The sequence below is a fragment of the Simochromis diagramma genome, unplaced genomic scaffold (assembly GCF_900408965.1).
Source record: "Simochromis diagramma unplaced genomic scaffold, fSimDia1.1 OVJJ01000271.1, whole genome shotgun sequence".
NCBI classification, from domain to species: domain Eukaryota; kingdom Metazoa; phylum Chordata; class Actinopteri; order Cichliformes; family Cichlidae; genus Simochromis; species Simochromis diagramma.
The window spans coordinates 128,129-147,649 of record NW_024386909.1 but is presented as its reverse complement, the minus strand read 5'-3'; the positions used below and the strand labels follow the sequence as shown (position 1 = coordinate 147,649).

At 42.1% G+C, this 19,521-nt stretch overlaps 1 protein-coding gene across 2 annotated transcripts in view; it reads right to left on the bottom strand.

Moving 5' to 3' along the window:
* Nucleotides 1–19,521, bottom strand: part of LOC120736178 (matrix metalloproteinase-16-like) — a 73,233-nt gene that overhangs the window by 30,595 nt on the left and 23,117 nt on the right. For both annotated transcript variants that reach the window (XM_040036156.1, XM_040036157.1), the window contains one exon: nucleotides 16,528–16,832. In XM_040036156.1, coding sequence (XP_039892090.1) covers nucleotides 16,528–16,832 — 305 coding nt within the window. The remainder of the gene's footprint in view (nucleotides 1–16,527; nucleotides 16,833–19,521) is intronic.

The window sequence follows — 19,521 nt, the reverse complement described above, 5'->3', positions numbered from 1 at the left end:
GACGTGGGTAGATGAAGAGGATGGAGCCAGATGAAAGAAACAAAGAGCTTCAGTGCACAAGGAGGGAAACCAAGCGAGATGAAGGTGAGAGAAAAAGTTATGGAATGGGGGAACAGAGGGGGGGAAGACAAAGATTTGATATAGTGGATACATAGAGAGATAAAAAAGGTGAAGTAAACCAAGGAGAAAGGGCGTTTGGAGTGATAGCTACATGAGGGAAACTGGGGGGAGAAGGATGATAAAAAGAAATAGAAAAAACTTGAGGCGAGGAAAACGATAAGGTTCGGGACAGTGTACTATCGTGTAAGAGTGCTCCAGTACTCGTTCAATCACAGAAGACGGAAATGATGAATTACACGACTCCAACCTCTGACCTTGGCATTTATAACATCGCTCTACTGTCAGTGGCCCAATCGCAACCCCAAACACAAAATAATAACGCAGAAAATAGAGGATGCAGTTGAAGAAAACAATGCCAGGAGATGAAATGCATTACAATTCTGTGCAGGGTTTGTGCGATAATCCACAGAGGGTCACAGTTTTTGGATTGGGGGGATTTGAGTCCTGTATTTTCATTGTGCGGTGAGTCATCGTTATGATGTGTGCCGTTTGCGTATTTGAGCAAGATTTCAGCACAAAAAAAGACAAGTATTTATTTAGCACATGAATGAGTTTTAAGTAATAAAAATCTGCTTGTGTTAAATGATTCAGCAGGTTTTTTTGGTTTTTTGTCCTGTTAAGTGGGCAACGATCAAGCGGCAGCTGCAGTGTTGCCCACACTGCTCAGGATAGGGTCAAGGTTGCTGCTAATGAGGGTCGAGGAGAAAGAAAAGAAAAATGAAATTAAAAAAATTGAAATTGGAATGAAAGTGGAGATTTACAATCTTTGCCCACAGGATGTGCAGTAAGCAGGGGCTTTGATTAAAACGCAGAAACCTCTACCTGCTCTCCCTGAACTTACCGCGAGGAGTGCAGAGAGACTGCGTAGGGTTGGAGATGAACACACACTATGGTCACCACTGTTCAATTGCAGTAATAGCTCAGGTTGTCAGCAAAAGCCTCCAGGGGCCCATAACCCTTCCTGCCTGCTTACTGCTTAACTAAGTGCCCGTGGTTCACTCAATACATGACATCTGATGTAAGCTACAAGCCTGGGTGACCAGCAGTCAGCCCACTTGTAAGTGTACCTTGTTCTTTATCCCTCCCAGCTCTCACGTTATCACATTCTTGTGCTTCTTTTTTACTGTATACAAATCCCAAACGCCACCAAAGGACCAAGTTTTCAAAAACACAGCATCCCCTGTGACTCCCAACTACACATCAACATCAAGCTAGTGAAAGGTGTCAAACAAAGCAATTACAACTCTCACTTGTTTTATTACAGTGAAGAGGGCACCCAGCAGAGATTAACAAAATTCTAACTCCCCCACCCTTTCTTTAGAAAACACAGCTGTTATTGTGCCGTCCGAGTGTAAGCAAGCATAAGCACTCTCTTTGTCTCAGGGGATCACAAATGTTTCCTATTGTTCAGCTCCCACAGCGCCCTGAATGGCTGACACTATGATTTCAAGAGTGGTGTTCGAAGAAGCAGCACTGCACAGTAAAGTAAATGCAAAAGGATGTTAATTGCCACCTCAGGAGCGTCTCTGGTGGATTGACAGAGCACAAGAAACAAGAGCGAGGACACTGGTTCCTTGGTTTCATACAGAAGTCTCAGCAGGACCTAAAGCAGCCCTCACCAGTTTTTTTTAAAGCCTTGTCTAAGCCTAAATCGTAGGTCCAGGTCTAAGAAGTTAACCAAGGAAGTGTGGCACTGAACCTGCGCAATTATGAAGTAAGAAAAACACAGTTTTAAACAAAAGAAGCTAAGCGTACGTTAGCTCATCCTAGCTGCCATCTCTTGGCTGCGTAATCCCTTCTGGTTCCTTTGCTTTTTTCTACTGACTTTAACTGTTTTTACATTACAGTCAAACTATTCATCAGTGTTTAGCTATGACTTTTAGCTAACTACTTCAGTTCCTTAAGCACTACTGTACTGTTAGTTAATTATTAGCTACTTTAATAGTTCAGCTATTTGTGCATGACTTTAGCTTATTATTATTTTAACTGTCTGTGCATTATTTTAGCAAAACGTGTCAACTGTTTATTCAGTGCTGTTGCAGTTCATTACTTCTGTTGTTTATGCGTTTATGTGTTTATTCAGCTCATTAGTCATTAATTCTTAGCTAATTATTTGCTAATTTTAACTATATATTAGTATTCAACAGTTTAAGCATCACCTTTAGGTGTTTTAACGATTCATGCATTTCCATCAACTAGCTGTTACGTGACCTTTAGTTGACTATTTCAATTGCTTATCCATCATTTTTAGGTAAGGGTTTTTTATGTTTCTCCATTAAATTTTAACCCATAAGTTTCTGACTTTATACTTTAACTAAGAATTGTTAGAACTATTTATTTATCAATTTCTTATAATAAAATCAGTAGCTATTTGATGTAGTGGTTACTACATGTTTCACGTGTAAGGTGACATTATCAGACAAGACTTTATTGCGTTTGTGTCAAAATACTAGTCATGCAGAACCTTAAAGAAGCTAACCTAATAAGGTTTATTAAAAAACCTTAACCTTTTAAAAAGTGCTTGACTAGAACAGGTTCAGTTTACTGTCTGAAAGGAGGAAAAAAAAACAGAAATCAGCTGTTGTCCTCCAGCTGGGGTGAAGTTCACGATACCGACACAGGATGCTGTTTGTCCAACTCAGTACGTCACTGGAAACAAGAGAAGCCCTGACAGGGAACCAAGCTGGAGATATGCGAGTCCACAGAGGCAGCAGAGAAAGTAAAACCGAGTGTGAGTCAATGAGAGCACTGGCTGTCCAGGAGTACTATGCTGTGCTGACAAGCTGCCAGAGGATCTCAGCCCAGTGATTCAGTGCCTGGCTCAGAGGGCCTGGGGCACGCAGACCTCTGCTGGCTGTCAAGCCAGAGCTGTGCGCCTGATTTGACAAGGTGACCATTGTGAAGAATGCAGCCAAAATACAATAGCTGCATTCTGCTCACTTCACATTCACACCCTCAATACTTCCAACACACCCTCGCAGGACAATACAGAAACACGCTGTGCGCCACTCTGTGCATTTCACCAAATCAGCTCACAAGTATTGCAAATACAAACACTTGAAAACAAGATTTCAAAGCGTCAGACTGAAACTTTTGCTCCATGCTGGTTTCTTGTGGGTACAATTTACAAATAAAATGTAACACCACTCTTCCAGTACTCAATTATATAACAGAAAGAGACTGTTTAGTAGCCAAAGTAGCCACAACACAATCTGAATACTGTTCCTAATGCTGAGATGAGCTGCTTTCATATTTAAAAAAACATCGCAAAGAGCAGTGGAAACTGATTAACCTCCGTGTTAGTGTTGTTGAGTTATTCAAACACTCCTATAGTCTAGCCTTTCTCTTTGCCTGTCCTCTCTCTCTAGGTTGTAGACACCCTGGCTGAGCAACACTTGTGCTTTTGAATCTATTACCCTTAATTCTCACAAGCGTGTCAGAGAACAAAGCCCAGCTGACGTGAGCAACATATGTACACTAGAGTAATTATTTATTTACAGACTGCTACAGACTGAAATTCGATGTTGGGAACATTGCCAGGGATCCAAAAAATTGGCCGTTCCAGTGGACTCAAGATAAATAAACCAGCTGAAAGGAGGAAGAAAAAACCAAAAACGCTGCCAAAGAAAAACATCTTTTATTCGTGTCATGTTTATCTCTGTGCAGCACCTGTGAGTGAGACGGGGATGCGTGTGTATTTTCATTGTGATCATTAATCATTAATAATGCATTTGCCATGGCAAGTGCAGCGATGGTGTATGCATGTGTGTGTTTGCACATCCTTTGGCGGTCTGTATAGACACTGCAGGCGGCAAACAGCCATGAAAATGGTGCAAACAAGTTTCAGACCTCGCTTTGCAATTTGAAATAAAGCTAAAAAACACTAGAAAAATACTGGCTGCATCAGCATGCCTACAGTGTTTTAAACATGCCCTTCTTGTAGCCTTGCAGGTTATCACAATTCCTGATTAAAGAAGAAGAAGGCACAATAGTCGCTTTTGCCATCCCTCTGCATATTCACCTGACGCTCTTCTTTGTCTTATTTTACACACTTTTACACATGCCCGAGTGCATTTTCTAACTTTTTTTTCCAAGTAGCTGTTGTGGTGGTCCTCAGTGTCATCTAGCTGTCTTGTATCTGTCGTCCAGCAGCTGGACAGAGTCCAGCACCACCATCTTGGACTGCAGCTGGAGACTAGTCCTCGCTCTGCTCTGGAGGTCTGCTGCGAGCTGAGGGCCACTCCATCCAGAACCTGAGGCAGATGGAGAGCCGGTGCCACAGCGCTGAGCTCACCGAGGCTGCAGACCAGAACAAGGTCTTAAATCAACAGCTGCACGTCAAGACGGCGGAGCCCGTCCACAGGACCAGGAACTGGCTGGAGAGGAAGTTGTCATGTAGTTTATAATAAATGATTAATTCAATTGTGAAAGCAAAGGTACACCCAGCTGACTATTACCACAAACAAGGACTAACTCTGTGGCAAACACTGAAATCCCCATCATTTATTTAATGCCTTACACTTCAGCTTGGCACCTCCCTTCCAACTCAGTCAGGCCTAACACTTCAGCACTTTCAGTTCACCTGCTGCAGCATTTTACCTTCTTCAAAAGTTTGGTAACAAAGCCTGAGATGCACTGATGCACGAGCCATCCTAAAACATTCCCACACATTACAAAAAAACCTCCCCTGAGAAACCCTGATGGCGACACGGCTACTCCCATCCTTAAAATACAAAGAAAATGTGCACAGCACATCAGAGCAGACGCAAGAGGTACTGTTTCAAGAGTGTCTTCAGAACAAAACGAACCCCGGCCAGGTTTGTTTACACTTTTTGTTTACCGAGGATTATGGGTATGAGGTTATGACAGCATCTGACTGACTTGTGGGAGGGCGAGCCTCCCGAGGTGTGCGATTTGTTTGCCTCTGAGAGTGTTAAGTGTGTGCGTGAGCGTATTCATGTGTGGGGGCAGAAGAGAGCACAGCCACCCACGTAGAAGTTTATCCTGCTGTCAGTAGGCAGCCGTCTATTTCTAGTGGCAGCCATAGTGGGCAGGAACACATGGTGATCTCTCTGCTGTCTTTGTCTTTCTATTTCATTTTCTTTGGGAAAAAGTGGAAAAACTATTCGGTGAATGCTTTTTTTTTTCTCTTCAAACAGATACATAATATTCGGTGTGCTAAAGATACTGCACCTGGCAAATTCAAGAACTAGTAAAAAGAAGATCCAGAGACGAGGTGGCTACATAATCTAACGCCTGTATTACAGCCCATGGTTGTAACAGTGCAGTGCAGCTTTCATGGCATTCTTTAATTACTTGCTGTACATTAATCTGTCAGACTAAAACAGATACAGTATCCCAGTCCTTTCAGTCATATTGATGTCTCCGGTGGCCTGACTTTAAATTCAGAAGTGGGCTGGACAAAATGAAGACAAATGCTTTAATTTGCAAACGTTATTTTCTGCACTTAACTCCGCTTATATAAGTGACATGCTTTTGTAAAACAAGACAATTAACTTGAGATTTCGCTGCATTATTAGCTCCTGTGTGCCACATTCACCCAGTGCCAACTTCCTTCCAGCTTTATTGTTGCCTGAGAGCCAAAGACGGGGGCATAAAACCCCATTAACCTCTTACTTTTTTCTTTTAACATACTCATCTGTATGTATTACATCACATTTCACAGATATGCCTCGCACAGTGTTGTGTATATGCATGTATTCGGTTATATATTATTCATCGTGCTCCCAGGCAACCGTTTCAAACCATACTGTCAAATCATTCCGTCCATGATGCAAGAGACAAACTGCCTCATATGTAGCACCACTGCACTGGGTTTGTATATGTGTGTGGACATTTCTGTTCTTCTGTTTTACAGCATGTGTCCTCCCACAAACCTAGCAACCCAGCCATCAATACAGTTCCTACCACCTGCCCAAACAGCCCTGTTTGATGTCCTCGAGATTCACGAGTACACGTGTTTCCAGTAAAAAGATAAAGATCTATTCCTCGGGTAAGAAAAAAAGAACCCACATCTGAATCTCCCCATTTATTTTCTCCATCTGGGAAATAGAGAGCGGCAGCAGGAGAGCAGGGGAGATAGGACAAAGACAGAGACTGAAGGGCACAGGAAAGATTACAATTCTTTATAGAAACCGGCAGATGATGAAGTGCAGTTTTGTGAGTGGGACAACCTTGAAAGAACTTTTCTGGACTATCCTGTAAATATCAGACATAAGTTGTGTAATTAAAAAGAAACAGCCCCTATTAACAAAACAAAACAATACAGAAGGAAAAAAATAAACTGATGAATTTTCATTTAACTAAATATTGCTGAGAAAGGCTAAAATGGTCATTTTACACCATTAGGGCTTCAACGCTAATTCAAATTGCACTTGCGAGTTAATGGCTTTCACAGTATTTCACATTATTAGCGATCCTGAGGAAACAACACTTTTTTTTTCCTGGGACTTTCAGAGCTGCGTCTGGTTCCAGTACAGGAGTATGCTGCCAATTAATTTACTCGTTTACTTGAACAATGCACTGCAGAGCACCAGAGCCCAACGAGAACAGACTCTGATTCATGCTGGAAATGGACTGTGAAAGCCACTGTCCTTTGCTTCGGCATACAGTGCTCCGTGTTTTAGTCAGCAACGAGCCTCTAGTCTATCCGGTGAAGTCAGTGGGACACAAATCAAAGCATCCAAAGGCTTAATCAATGTTTCGTCTCTGGAGGACGAGGAACCTCTGGAGGAACCCGGTGAGTTTGGCCTGGAACCAGGAACGGGAGGTAAAATAAGATCCAGGTAAATAATTTGACCCTTTAAAAAAAGCAGCTGCTCAAGGGAGAGAAAATGAAGAACAGGTTTCAGATCATACCTCATTTCATTTCAGATTTAGAAGAAATAAAACAGCTGAGAACATGCTGGAAATCTGTGCAGGCTTACCCCGCCTCCGCAGAAGATCCATCAGGAACCAGAGTTAAGCAACCTTGGGGGGTGGGGCCTACAGCATTAAGTGTTAATGATTGGACAAGTGATTTGATATTCAATCAATTAGTTGGTCAGAACTGGTTTACTTGCTTTAGGCCTAGCATTTTAAGTGTTGGGTATTTGGTCAGTCAACTTTTTGATTTATCAATAATTATGGAAAAGATGCTCGGTGTAAAATGAATGTAAACCAATTATGTACATTTCATTTGATCAGATTCCTTAATCTGACGGCTGTAATTTTTTAGATTGTACTTATATGACAAAATTACATGGAAAAAAAGTTAAAACCTTGACCCTATAATACCAAATGTATCATATGGGATACAGTAGTGTTTGTGTTTTTGTGACTTTCTGAGACTTCTACAACATCATTTTTCACCCTCCTCTAAAACAATCTGAATAATCTGCACAATACTTTACCACACATACTAAATTAAAACTCATATGTGCAAATTACTATTTCATTTTGTTTCTTTTTTGACAAAAGGTTCAATAAACACTCCATTCTCAAATAGTTTTTTGGATTTTTTGCTGAAATATTCTGGAAATTATTGCATGTTTTAAGGACATAAAGTCAGCATTTCGGACTTAAATATTTTTTCGAGTGTCAAACTCACACTTCGCTTTTAGGGAAGAAAGCCACTACCTGTCACTTTTAACTAACAAAATTATTTATCAAATGAATGACTTTACGCCCTTTCCTGCTCTGAAGTAAACAGGCAAAGGAATCCCCGAGCCAGCTCCTGACATCACAAACCTGAGCCAGCCACAAAACACAGAGGAGACGCCACTTTGGAAATTAGACCAAATTACGAGGGAAGAAAAATAGAAATACATCACTTGCTGGAGTGGAATGACAAATCCAAACATGCTGCAGGAGACTTAAAAAGAATAAATAAATAAAAACCCGATAAGAAATCTAAAATAAGACCATAGGAGCGTACAGACTGAAAGACCGTAGCCTGACAGCAGACAGGCCAACCTTCCCAAAACGTTGTCCAAACAACATGCAGAGAACTTCCCCATTTGGAAAAATATATATTGTAATTTTAATGTCTGGACAATGAGGCAAAATGACTCTTCAATCCCGGCAAGTGCTGCCCATTAAGCATGTTTCTGCCGCCACAGCCAGAAGGAAATATCAGCGAGTCAATCAAGCAAATAAACTGGGTTCCTCGGGTTCTGGCTTCGGGATACGCAATCACCCATATATCTGAATCATAACTGCTTTTTATTTTTGTTGTTGGATTGATTTGTATTGTAGCCATTACTATTTTAACAGCTTTATAACAGTGCTTTGGAAACACATCAAGTGCTACGCCAGCCAAACCCACTGAACCTAATGGACAGAGCCAGTGCAAGAATGAAAGCGAGGAACAGGAGAACAAGAGAAACGGGGTGGAAAAGACAGAGCGCACCGCTTCCTCCTCATCACCCAGTAGGAGTAGCAGCCTAAAAATAAACCTGCAAGGACACCATATGTTCTTCAGTTCCTCAACTACTCTTCCTTTTCTCTCTCTTGTACTCTACCTGCTCTAACGTCTCTTTTTTTTTTTATGTGTGTGTGTGTGTATTCTTCTGTTTTCTCATTCGTTACGGTACCCTGACTCAACAGGGGCTGCTGCACATAACAATGCCAGCTCTGCCTGCCGTGGAGACGCCTAAAAATCTATCGCCTTTCATCGTCAGCTGGTAAAAACAACAACAACAACAAATAAAAAAAACCCAAAATGGCATCTGCTTTGAATGCACCACTGGATAACAAGGACCGGACGTCGATGATAAACTGTTTTGGCGAATGTCATCAGGGATCTGAGCTTTCTTCCAAGACCATCAATCAAATGTGTCGATCCCGACGTCCACTCCATCAACCAACCTTCACTCGGTTATCAAGTGCCCCACTAACACCCCAAATTTTCTAATCCTCCTACCTGGAAATGTAAATTCTTGGTGTATTTTTCCTTGGCCAGGGTGTGTTTTTCTAACCTCTCCGGTTCATTTTTGGGGGGTAAGGGTGAAGAACATAATAATGCGCTGGAATCTCTCATTTCCTGTGTGTAGGTCTAGCCTTCATGCTGTGTTGTTACATAGTTTCCCCTGATATTAGCGAAGGCTGGAGGTCCTTGAAGACATACCAGGCCTTATAAGTCACCCTCGGGTGAAACTGGGTGTTTGTGTACAGTCATGGTATGCAGTGAAGGTGATGAAATGTTTCTTTAGTGCCAGGCTGGTTTTTTTGTTGGTTTTTTCCCCTCAAATCCAGTCAGCCTCTCTGCGACTTAAAGTCTAAATGGAATACGTCTTATCTGTTCCTGCATCAATCGCTTTTGGTTTTTCCACAAAGGAAAACACAGCGGCCTCAGCCCACGACGATGACCTCGTGATAAAAGCACAGATGAGTGTTGATGCTTATTTGCCTCATCTTTTTTTCCCCTGGTGCACAAATGGAAAAACTGTCAAAAAATAAATAAATAAATAAAACAACTTTTGCAAATGTGGTCACGGCATGTTGAGATCTGCTGAAGAGACAATCTAATCATCTCCATCTCCAGTTCTAGTTCTTTACTCCTTATCATGTGTTCACATCAAATCCCTCCAATCTTCTCCTCTTTGCCCTCCAGCACTCTGCTTCTACACCGCCCCCCCTTTTTTATTTATTTATTTATTTTTCCATGATGTCTCACGCAATCCTCTTATCCTCCTGGCATAATTTTCACATCCACCCTCCGCTCTCCTTTTGATTGTACCCTATGACATCTTTAGCCCGTTCTCTTATGCCTCCATCTATCCCTGCATCTATCGATCTCTTACAGCCATTCATCCATCCATCGGGCTCTTAAGCCAGGCATTTGGGGAGTGTACAGCAGCTGCAGGAACTCCAGGAGCACTTCTCTCTGTTTTTGGCCACGGGGTTTTTGCAAAGCAGAGCAGAGATAGTAACAACACCAATTGAGAGAAAGAGATCTCCAGTATCCCACTTTAAGGTAAAATTACATAACAGCATTGCTAGCCGCACTCCAGGATGGATACACTAATCAAATCATACACAAATCATCAGGCTGCATATGTCCAATTTACCGTTTGTCCCTGTTAGAGGTGATTGTTAAGGTGTTTTAACCAGAGTTGTTTAAAGAAATCAAGCAATGTTTGTTTGAAAGCAGCACAAGAGGCAGACACGCCCTTTAAACACAGGCTTCTAGGAAAGCGATCTCACCAAAGCGCCGTGTCAAACAACCTTCACGCGCTCTTTTAAGGCACGACACCCTGCACGTAAAGGTGCGATATGATCTGTGTCTGAGTCTGCTCGCTGCAAGGAAGAGGAGAGGGTTTAGGGTGAAGCAAAAAAGCGATAACACCGGCCGGATGAGAGTAACTTCTCTAGAGTTGAATCAATGACATGAATCCCGCTACAAGCAAACACAGTCTAATTTCCAAATATCTGTATGCTGACAGATTCATGTGTTGTGACATATCACCTTTATAAGGATGGAAAATTAAAAAGGGAAACAAACTCATTTAAGTCTTGCAAGAACTCTTTCATCAGTCGACACAGGTCAGCGTGAAGTTACAAACATAACACTATAAAAATGTTGCGGCCATGCTAATACTATAAAGCAGGGATGGGTGATCCAGCATCAAAGGAAATTTGTGGTACTGACATTTATGATGATGTAGAAAAATAAAATACAATATTTAGCAGGGATTGCAGCTTTCAGGCAGAAACATTAATAAATGTAAGCAAATCAGGGATGTTGTATGTTGTCTCGAGCTCTTTATCCAGCTGCTTAAAGCCCTCATTTTGCCACCGTGTAACTGCATCAGTAATTTCCACCGTTTGGCTCTTCCTTTCTTAAGCTGCGCAACTCCAGAGATGCACGGTTGAGTCACTTGTTTACTTTTGGGTTGCACGTCGGCGGCGACTAGCATGTCCTCCTTATGTCGCAGCCGTGTTCTACTCGACCACGTGTTTGTTGTCTCGCCTTTGGTGGAAACAGTTCTCCTGCATATTTTGCAGTATTGTGATGTGTGAGAGGATTGTTTTTATTAGATTGTTATCAGAGGCTGAGATGATGCTCTCGCTCTCAGACATTTCAGGGCTTGTCTTGTTGTTGGGAACATGAAAACACATGACACTGCTATAGCAGGACACGGAAATATGGCACTTTTATATCATCATGGACAATATGATATGGCACAGCACCACTGTAAAGAACTCAAAACCCTTAGATTTTAATATTCAAAACGCCTTTTCACTTTTTCATCATCCTAAACTGTATCTGAACATGCCTTCTTCCAAAAAGCAACCACAAGCTCGCGTTATGACTGTAATTAATATTATGTCCATTTCCACACTAAAAGGAAGCTTGGAGACCTCTGCTTATTTCTGAAAGTACCGTTTAGTTTTTAATACAGCGTTGCACTGTTGGTTACAGAACGCAGCATTTGGCTCCTCTAAAATGTGACAAACAACTCTTTCAGAGATGCATTAGACTTGAAAATGAGAACTGAAAATCTCTCATTTTTGATTTTGGTTACATCCAAGTAAAAACTAGACCTGCAAATGTTTAAGTGGCCACTTACAGTGCATCCACTTGTTAAACACGACTCTCAAAACCCCACATGATGTTATTAGCGAGCAAACAGCTAATAAGTGGGTGAAAGTGGAGTCTCCACAGATGGTCTGGCACAGCCTTGGTTTGTTTAATTTCACATTCAGGATCCATTAATGTATAAATCACTTTCTTAATGAATTACTTTGCCTTTACAGTGTGTGAAAAAGTTTCATAAAGAATTACAAATTCAATGTTTTACCTGACAAACCCCAAAAAACAATTAATATATGAAAACATAACACTTGGAAAAAGCACAAAAACTGATATTAGGGAAGCTTGAGGCAGCAGATGTTTAGAATTCTTAGCTTGAAAAACAGATTTAAATATTGGCAGAAACATCTTCAGGTACAACACGGTTTTCTTTTTTTCTTTTGTCACGCTGCCGTGGTTGTAGCTTTTCTAGTGTGTTTTAATTTAGAGTCGCCACCTTCTCTCCTTTGTGATAAATGTACCAAAATCAAACACACATAACAGCTGCATGTTAGCTACTGTATATCAAGACTCCCTCAAAGATTACACTGAACTGTTGTTATGGCACTCTACCATATAGACCATATACTAATATATAGACCAAAGCATTTATGGTGTAGTACTTATAACACTGAGCCAAATTTGATCATCAGATTATTGTAAGAACTCTTGGTCATGGTAGCCTAAAGCTAGCTAAACTTGAACACGTTTCTTGATCACAAAAACAACAACCAATGTCCAAACACAAAATAATTTACAAAGACTTAGTGACAAGTCGGCACATAAAATGTATATGCTATGACTGATAACTCTAACCCTTGCTATAACCACGGAGCGGTAGGGATGCAGCTGTTCGCCTTTAAAGTTGTGTCTTAATGATTTAACCAACATCCCTCAAAGGCACAGCTTTTACATTGAAAGCAAATGGTCTCTGTTTTCAGTTTGCATCACATTTTTTGCAGTTTCTCTACCACTTAGCAAAAAGTTGGAAAGTGTGCTTGAGACCAAAGCAATCACAAGGAGGTTTTCGGTGTTGCACCACATACCTCAGTAGCAACAGAAAGTGACCTCCAGCAAACACGAGCCTACTGGGTAGGGAATACCAATTTTTCCTAGCAACCAGTGGTTGTCAGACAGCACCCAATCAGTGTCTAGTCTTGAATAAATCACTCTCCAACATGTGCTAAAAATCACACTGAAAGAAACTTTTCCATTAACACCTGTGCTGGAGTGTGAGTGGAACTGTACATGTGAGTACTTTAACACACATGTATGCAAGTGTTTGTCTCAGCGCAAACAGGGATTAATCCTTCAGCGTGCATCTGTGACACCATTGTCCAAAACAACAACAATAACATTGACGGTGTGACGCTGGCAACAGTCGCCCTGATGACTGATATTTTTCTTTTCTCTCGACAACAGTGCAGGGGGAGGATTAGGTATGACAGCTTACCAGACAGCAGCTCATCTCTGCTGTGTGCCTGTGTGGGATTGTAACTTTGAAACACAACAAAGAAGGAGGGAGAGGAGACTGAAAGAAAGAAAATAGGATGAAAAAAGGAACTGAAAAGCTAAAAATCATGTGCTGGTCTGAGCAAACATTACATCATTCCCAGCTGTTCTTACAAAGTGTGGGATGAATCAGAGATGGATTACAAATCCTTGAAATAGCATGCACTGGAAATATATGGAATTATCCATCCCCGCCGCCACAACATCTAGATTAAAATGAACATCTGCGTGCGTGATTTTACTGCCGCCGATTCCAGATAAACAAAAGCGAGCTGAGTTTCGCATCTTTGGCTCTTAAATCGTAAGTCAGCCAACAGGAATGACATGAAAAAAAAATGCTTCTGGAGATATTTCTTTGTAAATGCATTGCATCGTTTCCATTTTACACATTAGTCATAATCTAGGAAGCATCACTTCAGCGTAAGACCACCTGTCTGCCTATTGTTTGAGGAGGAATATCGACACAGCAGCAGTGCCAGTGCAGAAAGCTCAGAAATGTACCGCACTGGCCAATAAAATCCATGTAAAAGCAATATTATGACAACTCTCCACAGAGCCTCGTCTCTCTAGTCTCCTTCATTAGAACCTCTGTGCAGTTTTTCTGGCATCTGAGGAGCTTTCAGTCTCATTCGGCTGTTAGCACAAACACATTTTATCATTTCTTTGCCTTTATTTGACAGCGAGGACCTTGCACTTACGTGACACTTTATAATCCATTACCATCCATTTACTCATAAGGATGCAAAAACACAGGAGTAACTGTAAATGCCTTAAAATACAGTACATGCTCTCTTTTACTTTTTCTTTTTTTTGTTTTCATCTCTCTGGGAAGCTGAGCAAATAAATGGCCAGAACAAAAGAGTTCAGACTTTATGTGTTTACGAGATGAAATAAAAACACCACTAACTGAAGCAACACTGCAGAGATTGTGTCATGATACATTAATCTGATCACAGCTACACTGGCTGCAACAGTACGCGGTGCAATGAAACAGGACTATGCTTAATTATTAGTACTGAAGTTGTAGCGTTATTGCTTGCGGTACTATTATCTTACAGTTTTTAAGTGTTCGTCTGCCAAAAGCTACACTATGGCTCAAAGCCTCGCGACCGTGCCAAGACGAGAAAAACAATCTGGCAGAGCGATACAGAGCCTGATATTTGCAATAGTTTTTGGCATAGGGATTGTTACATTTCAGGATAAGAAAGAAAAAAGCTTTGAGCTGTGTGCTTCTTCAAAACTCATCTAAATGTAACGCCAGCCGTCACACAGGAATAAGGGCAGCCCCCGCCACGGCGAGCAGTCAGGACTCAGCCAGTAAACACTCCCATTTGAAAAAGAAAAAAAAAAAGCTGGAGAGAGCGTAATGGAAGTGCCTGCATTATGGGATGTCTTCACAGAAGTGTGGGCCACAGCAGGGCTGTATTAATACTGCACTGAGGGGAGGAACAGAACGTGTCTGCGTGAATCGTGGCCTTCAGTGACAGCTGCTTGTCAGCGTGCACGTGAGTGCGTGGGTAACGTGCGGGTCTTTACCTTCGCGTGTGCTCATGTGCGTGTTAATACATATGTATCATGTCAAAGAGTGGAGCAGAATGAACGACCGGCATTGTTGACGGTTACTAGAGGTTATCGTTATCCTAAATAGAGAGTCACACTGATCGATCAAAGCTTAAAGAAAAGCTGTTCACTCTGTTCTGTCTGAACCTGCCAATGACCCTCCGCTCCAGCTTAAAATTCTGTCTTCAACAGCAAGTTACTTACTCCGATTTCCAAAGTAGTGTTCACCAGCTCCCACTCATCTCCCTCTCTTGCCTTTCCTCTTCAAATGTTTTCTTTACTCCTCACTACGCTGCTCATTCAGTCTTCCCCTCTCCTTCTGTCTCTCTTATGAGCGCTTGAACTTCCAATATTTGTCTAATGACACTGTGCTTCTCTCTGTTATCCTCTCTTTTGCTTGCTGTTATCTCCGCTGCCTTCCCGCTAGGAATCTCATCTGTTTTTATGTATCTATATTTTTTTTTCATCTGTGTCCCTCATTCTTAAGTGTCCCTCTGTCCCTCATCCTTGGTGCTGCATCGGTTACCACTGCTATTGTTTTTTGGCTCATGACTCGCTGACAGCAGGGCGGATCAGCTCCTAGAATTTAATGAGGGATTCAAGCAGAGGTACGTCCATCTTTTGCAAACTCGGACAAATCTTATTGTGATTGGATCATCTTTGCAGACCTTTCTTTCCACCCTCTCTCGCTCTTCATTGACTCTCGCTTATGGGTGCACAGAGTTCAGAGTTTCACCTAGGACTGGCTGCCACTAATACACAAAAAACACAAGTGGAGATCTGTTGCATCTCAGCACAACAACTTGGACGGCAACGCGGCTGCTCAGACTGCACCATGCAGAACACATGGCATGCAGACCCCACTAAAGGCGGGCTGCAAGGCTCCAAGGGCAGGTACTCAGCGAGGGCACGGGCTTGAGACCGGCGCAGAGTGAGAGGGGATATGATTACTGTTGTTCAACGAGGGGGGTATTTGCTTTGAGAAAGAGAGATGAAGGAACAAGCCTCAGCAAATCACAGCTGTAAATCACAGCAGAGCAGAGCAAGGAATGAGTAGTGACCTGACCCCGCAAAACCAACAGCATCACGACGCATGGCTCCGTGCAGACGTACTAAACACAAAATACACTTTTACCTTTACAATTACCACAGTAAATATGTAGTAAATGTGATAAAAGTATTAAACCTGTAACTATATCTGTAAAGCCACATTGACAGGTTGGAAAACAATTTCCTGTTTTACTGTTTTGGATGCGAGGCCGTGGGAAATCCCGTGTCTCACCTCAGGGATCACGATATCCTGTGTCGATCATTTCTGTCCACTTTTGGTGAAATAAAACAGGCGAGTGAAAAAAGGGGCAGAATACTCCACAGTAAGGATGTGTGTTTAACGTCATTGCAGGTTACCTGAAATCGATAGCAACCTCTGAGCATTACACATTGTTTAACGTTAACTAAAAATGAACGCACAACCAAGGACTAATTAACAGTGTGACGAGTTTGTGTTTTATGGACATTTTGTGTGTGAATTAAACTCGTTTTAAACCTTATTGGCTGCCATGTCTCTGCAGAAAACGAATTAGCAGCAGCAGCTTATTATGTGTAAGGTCAGCAGTTTGGCTTCTGGTCGAGCTGCTGGGACTATTTTGTTGTAAATACTCAATAAAAGCCACTGTTTTATGACTGACGTCTGGTTTTGTTGTATTTTTGCAACAAGCTGATGAAACCATGAAGGTCAACAGTGTATTTACCATCCTTACCATCGTGGTTGGGGTTGCCCAGCGTCCAAGGCTCGTCTGAGTCAAAGTGTGTGTCGCCTCCTATTCCCGGCCCTGGAAAGTAGGCATGGGCCAGGAAGCCCCCCTCGCCATCGAAGGGTGAGCTGTCTCCGTGGAAACCTGAAGCAAAGATGATGGTGATGTCCACGTCTTTCTTGCTCCTCTCCAGCTCGCTGTAGGGCACAGCCTCAAAGCGCAGTGGCGTCACGCTTTGCCACACGTCGAAGGCTCGCCGAATGGCGTCGTGGGTCTCCTCAGCACCCACTTTGGGTGTCACGTTCTTTATGCTGCAGAGATGTGAGATAAAAGACAGGGGGTAAAGAAGTTAGACTGGAGAAATGCACGCAGGCCAGATCATTTTCTTTTTATCATCAAGCCTCAAATCTGGATTTCTCTTTCAGCTGTCAAGATGAGCAAATCCATTGTAAATTGGTCTAATAAGGAGCTCACAGCACTGGGTAAAATAAACACACTGAAGAGTGGCTTATTGTGCTGGATGACCACTCAGACGAAAAAGAAAAAAGACAAAATTAAAGAACAGAATCAAATCAGGGAAGAAAATAAAGTCCTGTGAATCTGAGACATGGCAAGGCAGAAACTGACAGTGAGTTCAAGCACAACGGCTGAAAGAGGCGAACATCGCTGCATGTCAATCTATGTGATCTCACTACGCCAAACAAGAAGAGGAAAAAACCCAACTATCACCACTTTTCCCTGCACGCTGCCATTTCACGCTCATCCTGCTCGCCAACAGAGAGCTAAATGGAGCGATTTGTGAGAGAAAACAGCTGAGTCCTCCCCCGCCGGCTTTGAGTCGGTGCAGGTGTGGAGAGGATGGGACAATTTCCTGCCTCTGGAATTTATTTTCTAATTAAGGATTATCAACAGTCCACTGCCTGCTGAGAGCCACAGTCTGGTTCGGGCAATCAGGAAAAACCTCTCTCCGCTTTATTCTAGTCTGACAATATCTCAGTGTCACGCTCTATTAAAATCTGGTTCGTCTCCAGGGATAGACAGATAGGTGTAGCTTACATCAGTCAACTTAAGACACTTGTAAACACAAGCCGCTCTGTGTGTTATTCTGCTGCTGCGTCTGATTTGGGAGGAACGATGATGTTTAATTTAAGTGCGTAAAAAAAGTGGGAGTCAAAACAGCTCCGCGTCAGTTTCTTTGTTTTCTTGTTCAACTGCTTCAAGCTTATTCGAGACTTCCCTGTTATCGCCTCGCATCCACCCCGTCTCCTTTGTGTACCCTCCGTCACCTCGTCACCTTTGTTCCCGTTTTCGTTTGAGTTCTTCACAGTTTCTGTGTTTGGCTGTCAGCGCTGTCGTTTTCCATAATAGGAATAAATATTATCAGAACGCCTTTGTCTACCACTGCGAGGCACATTTATATACACTGCAAATTGATACCACACGTAAGCTCCGATTCATTATTGAATCACATTTGGTGAAGAGGGAAGCACAAAGGCTGGTCGTGAATTATAAATACTCTGCTATTGAATCACCTGCTACATTCCTTTGAATTGCTCTTAATCGCTTATAGCAAAACACAATCTGCTTTTCTTTCTCTGTCGGCCGTTTCAAGACTGACTTGCAGGCGGCCGACCACCACTCTGCCAGAGATGTGTTCGCTTTAATTGCACTCTCAAAAGTCTTGTAAAACTTTCTCTTTCTGATAATGATTTCAGAACTGAGCCCTGCAGACACACACACACACACACACACACACAGAGCGAAAGTAAGAAAGTAATAGAACATACGTCATGATAAAAGACGAAGAAGCAGGGATGCTTTTAATTCTTTTTTTTAGAGCTATGTCTTATTTTTGATATCCTAGCATCCTTCCTGTTAGCCTACATTTAGACCTCCACTGTCAGGCAAACAGCAGCTGGTGCATGCACTGAGCCGAGACTGAGAAGAATCAGCAGCCAGAGCAGCGTTTGTGTCCACCTAAATAAAACAACAAAAAAAGAACATTCAACCTCCTTTCAGCTTCCCAGTAGCTCTTCAAAGTACAAGTCTCTAATATATCTTTAACTGATAATACCTCCATGCTGTTTGTTATTTTCACATCAACTGTCGCGTCTCACACTGTTGAGTACAGCCACAAAACTCTACAAGCGTCCAGACGATGCAGTCACACAGGTCAAAAAGTTGACTGTGGAACACGATACACTTTTCTCCCCCTACGCTCAATATCTTGGCTAAAAAGCGAAAAGCGAGGCAGCATCACAACCCGACTGATTTTCAGTGCAGTTCTTGTATAATCTTCTTTAAGAATGGCTTCTTGACAGCCACGTTCCACTGAGACCATTCCTGATGAGGCTTCACTGATGCATCTCTCAGGCCTCTGCTGGATTTCTTTCCCCCCCCATTTCTTAATGATATGAGCTTCAAAGATATACAATAATGTCTTTGAAGCTCATATTAAGTTGAGCTTAAAACTGTGTAAATTTTGAACTGTTCTACAGTTTAAAGTGCAGGTAATAAATGCTGTTATCTTAACCTGGGAGCTGACAAAGCCTTAAATTCCAGAGATAATCTTGAACATCATCTAGAAGTGGCATTAGCTAACTATTCCTACCTAATTGAGACCACTTAAAGTGGCATCATGAATAGCCACTTTGTCTTTTAAAGGGCTTATGTAAAGCAGACTGAAGTACAAACGTGATAAAGACAGAGAAACAGTCCGTCTTTCGAATCAATATCAGCTGACCCAGAGAGAGTCACAAAGGTACAAACGTCTTCCCTGTTATTAAAAGTAACACATAAACACTGTAGCACCACCAGGGTTCTGTGTGAATACATGCCCTTGTCCTGTTCTCTCTGAAAGGCCTTATCAACAACTGAGGCCACTCAAGGAATAAAAAAAAGATGGTTTTCATACGAGCCTGTGACCCAACCCTCTGTATGTGTGTCCTATTTTAAGGACAAGCCAGATAAAAAGGGTAACACATGCAGGGCGAAGCTGCA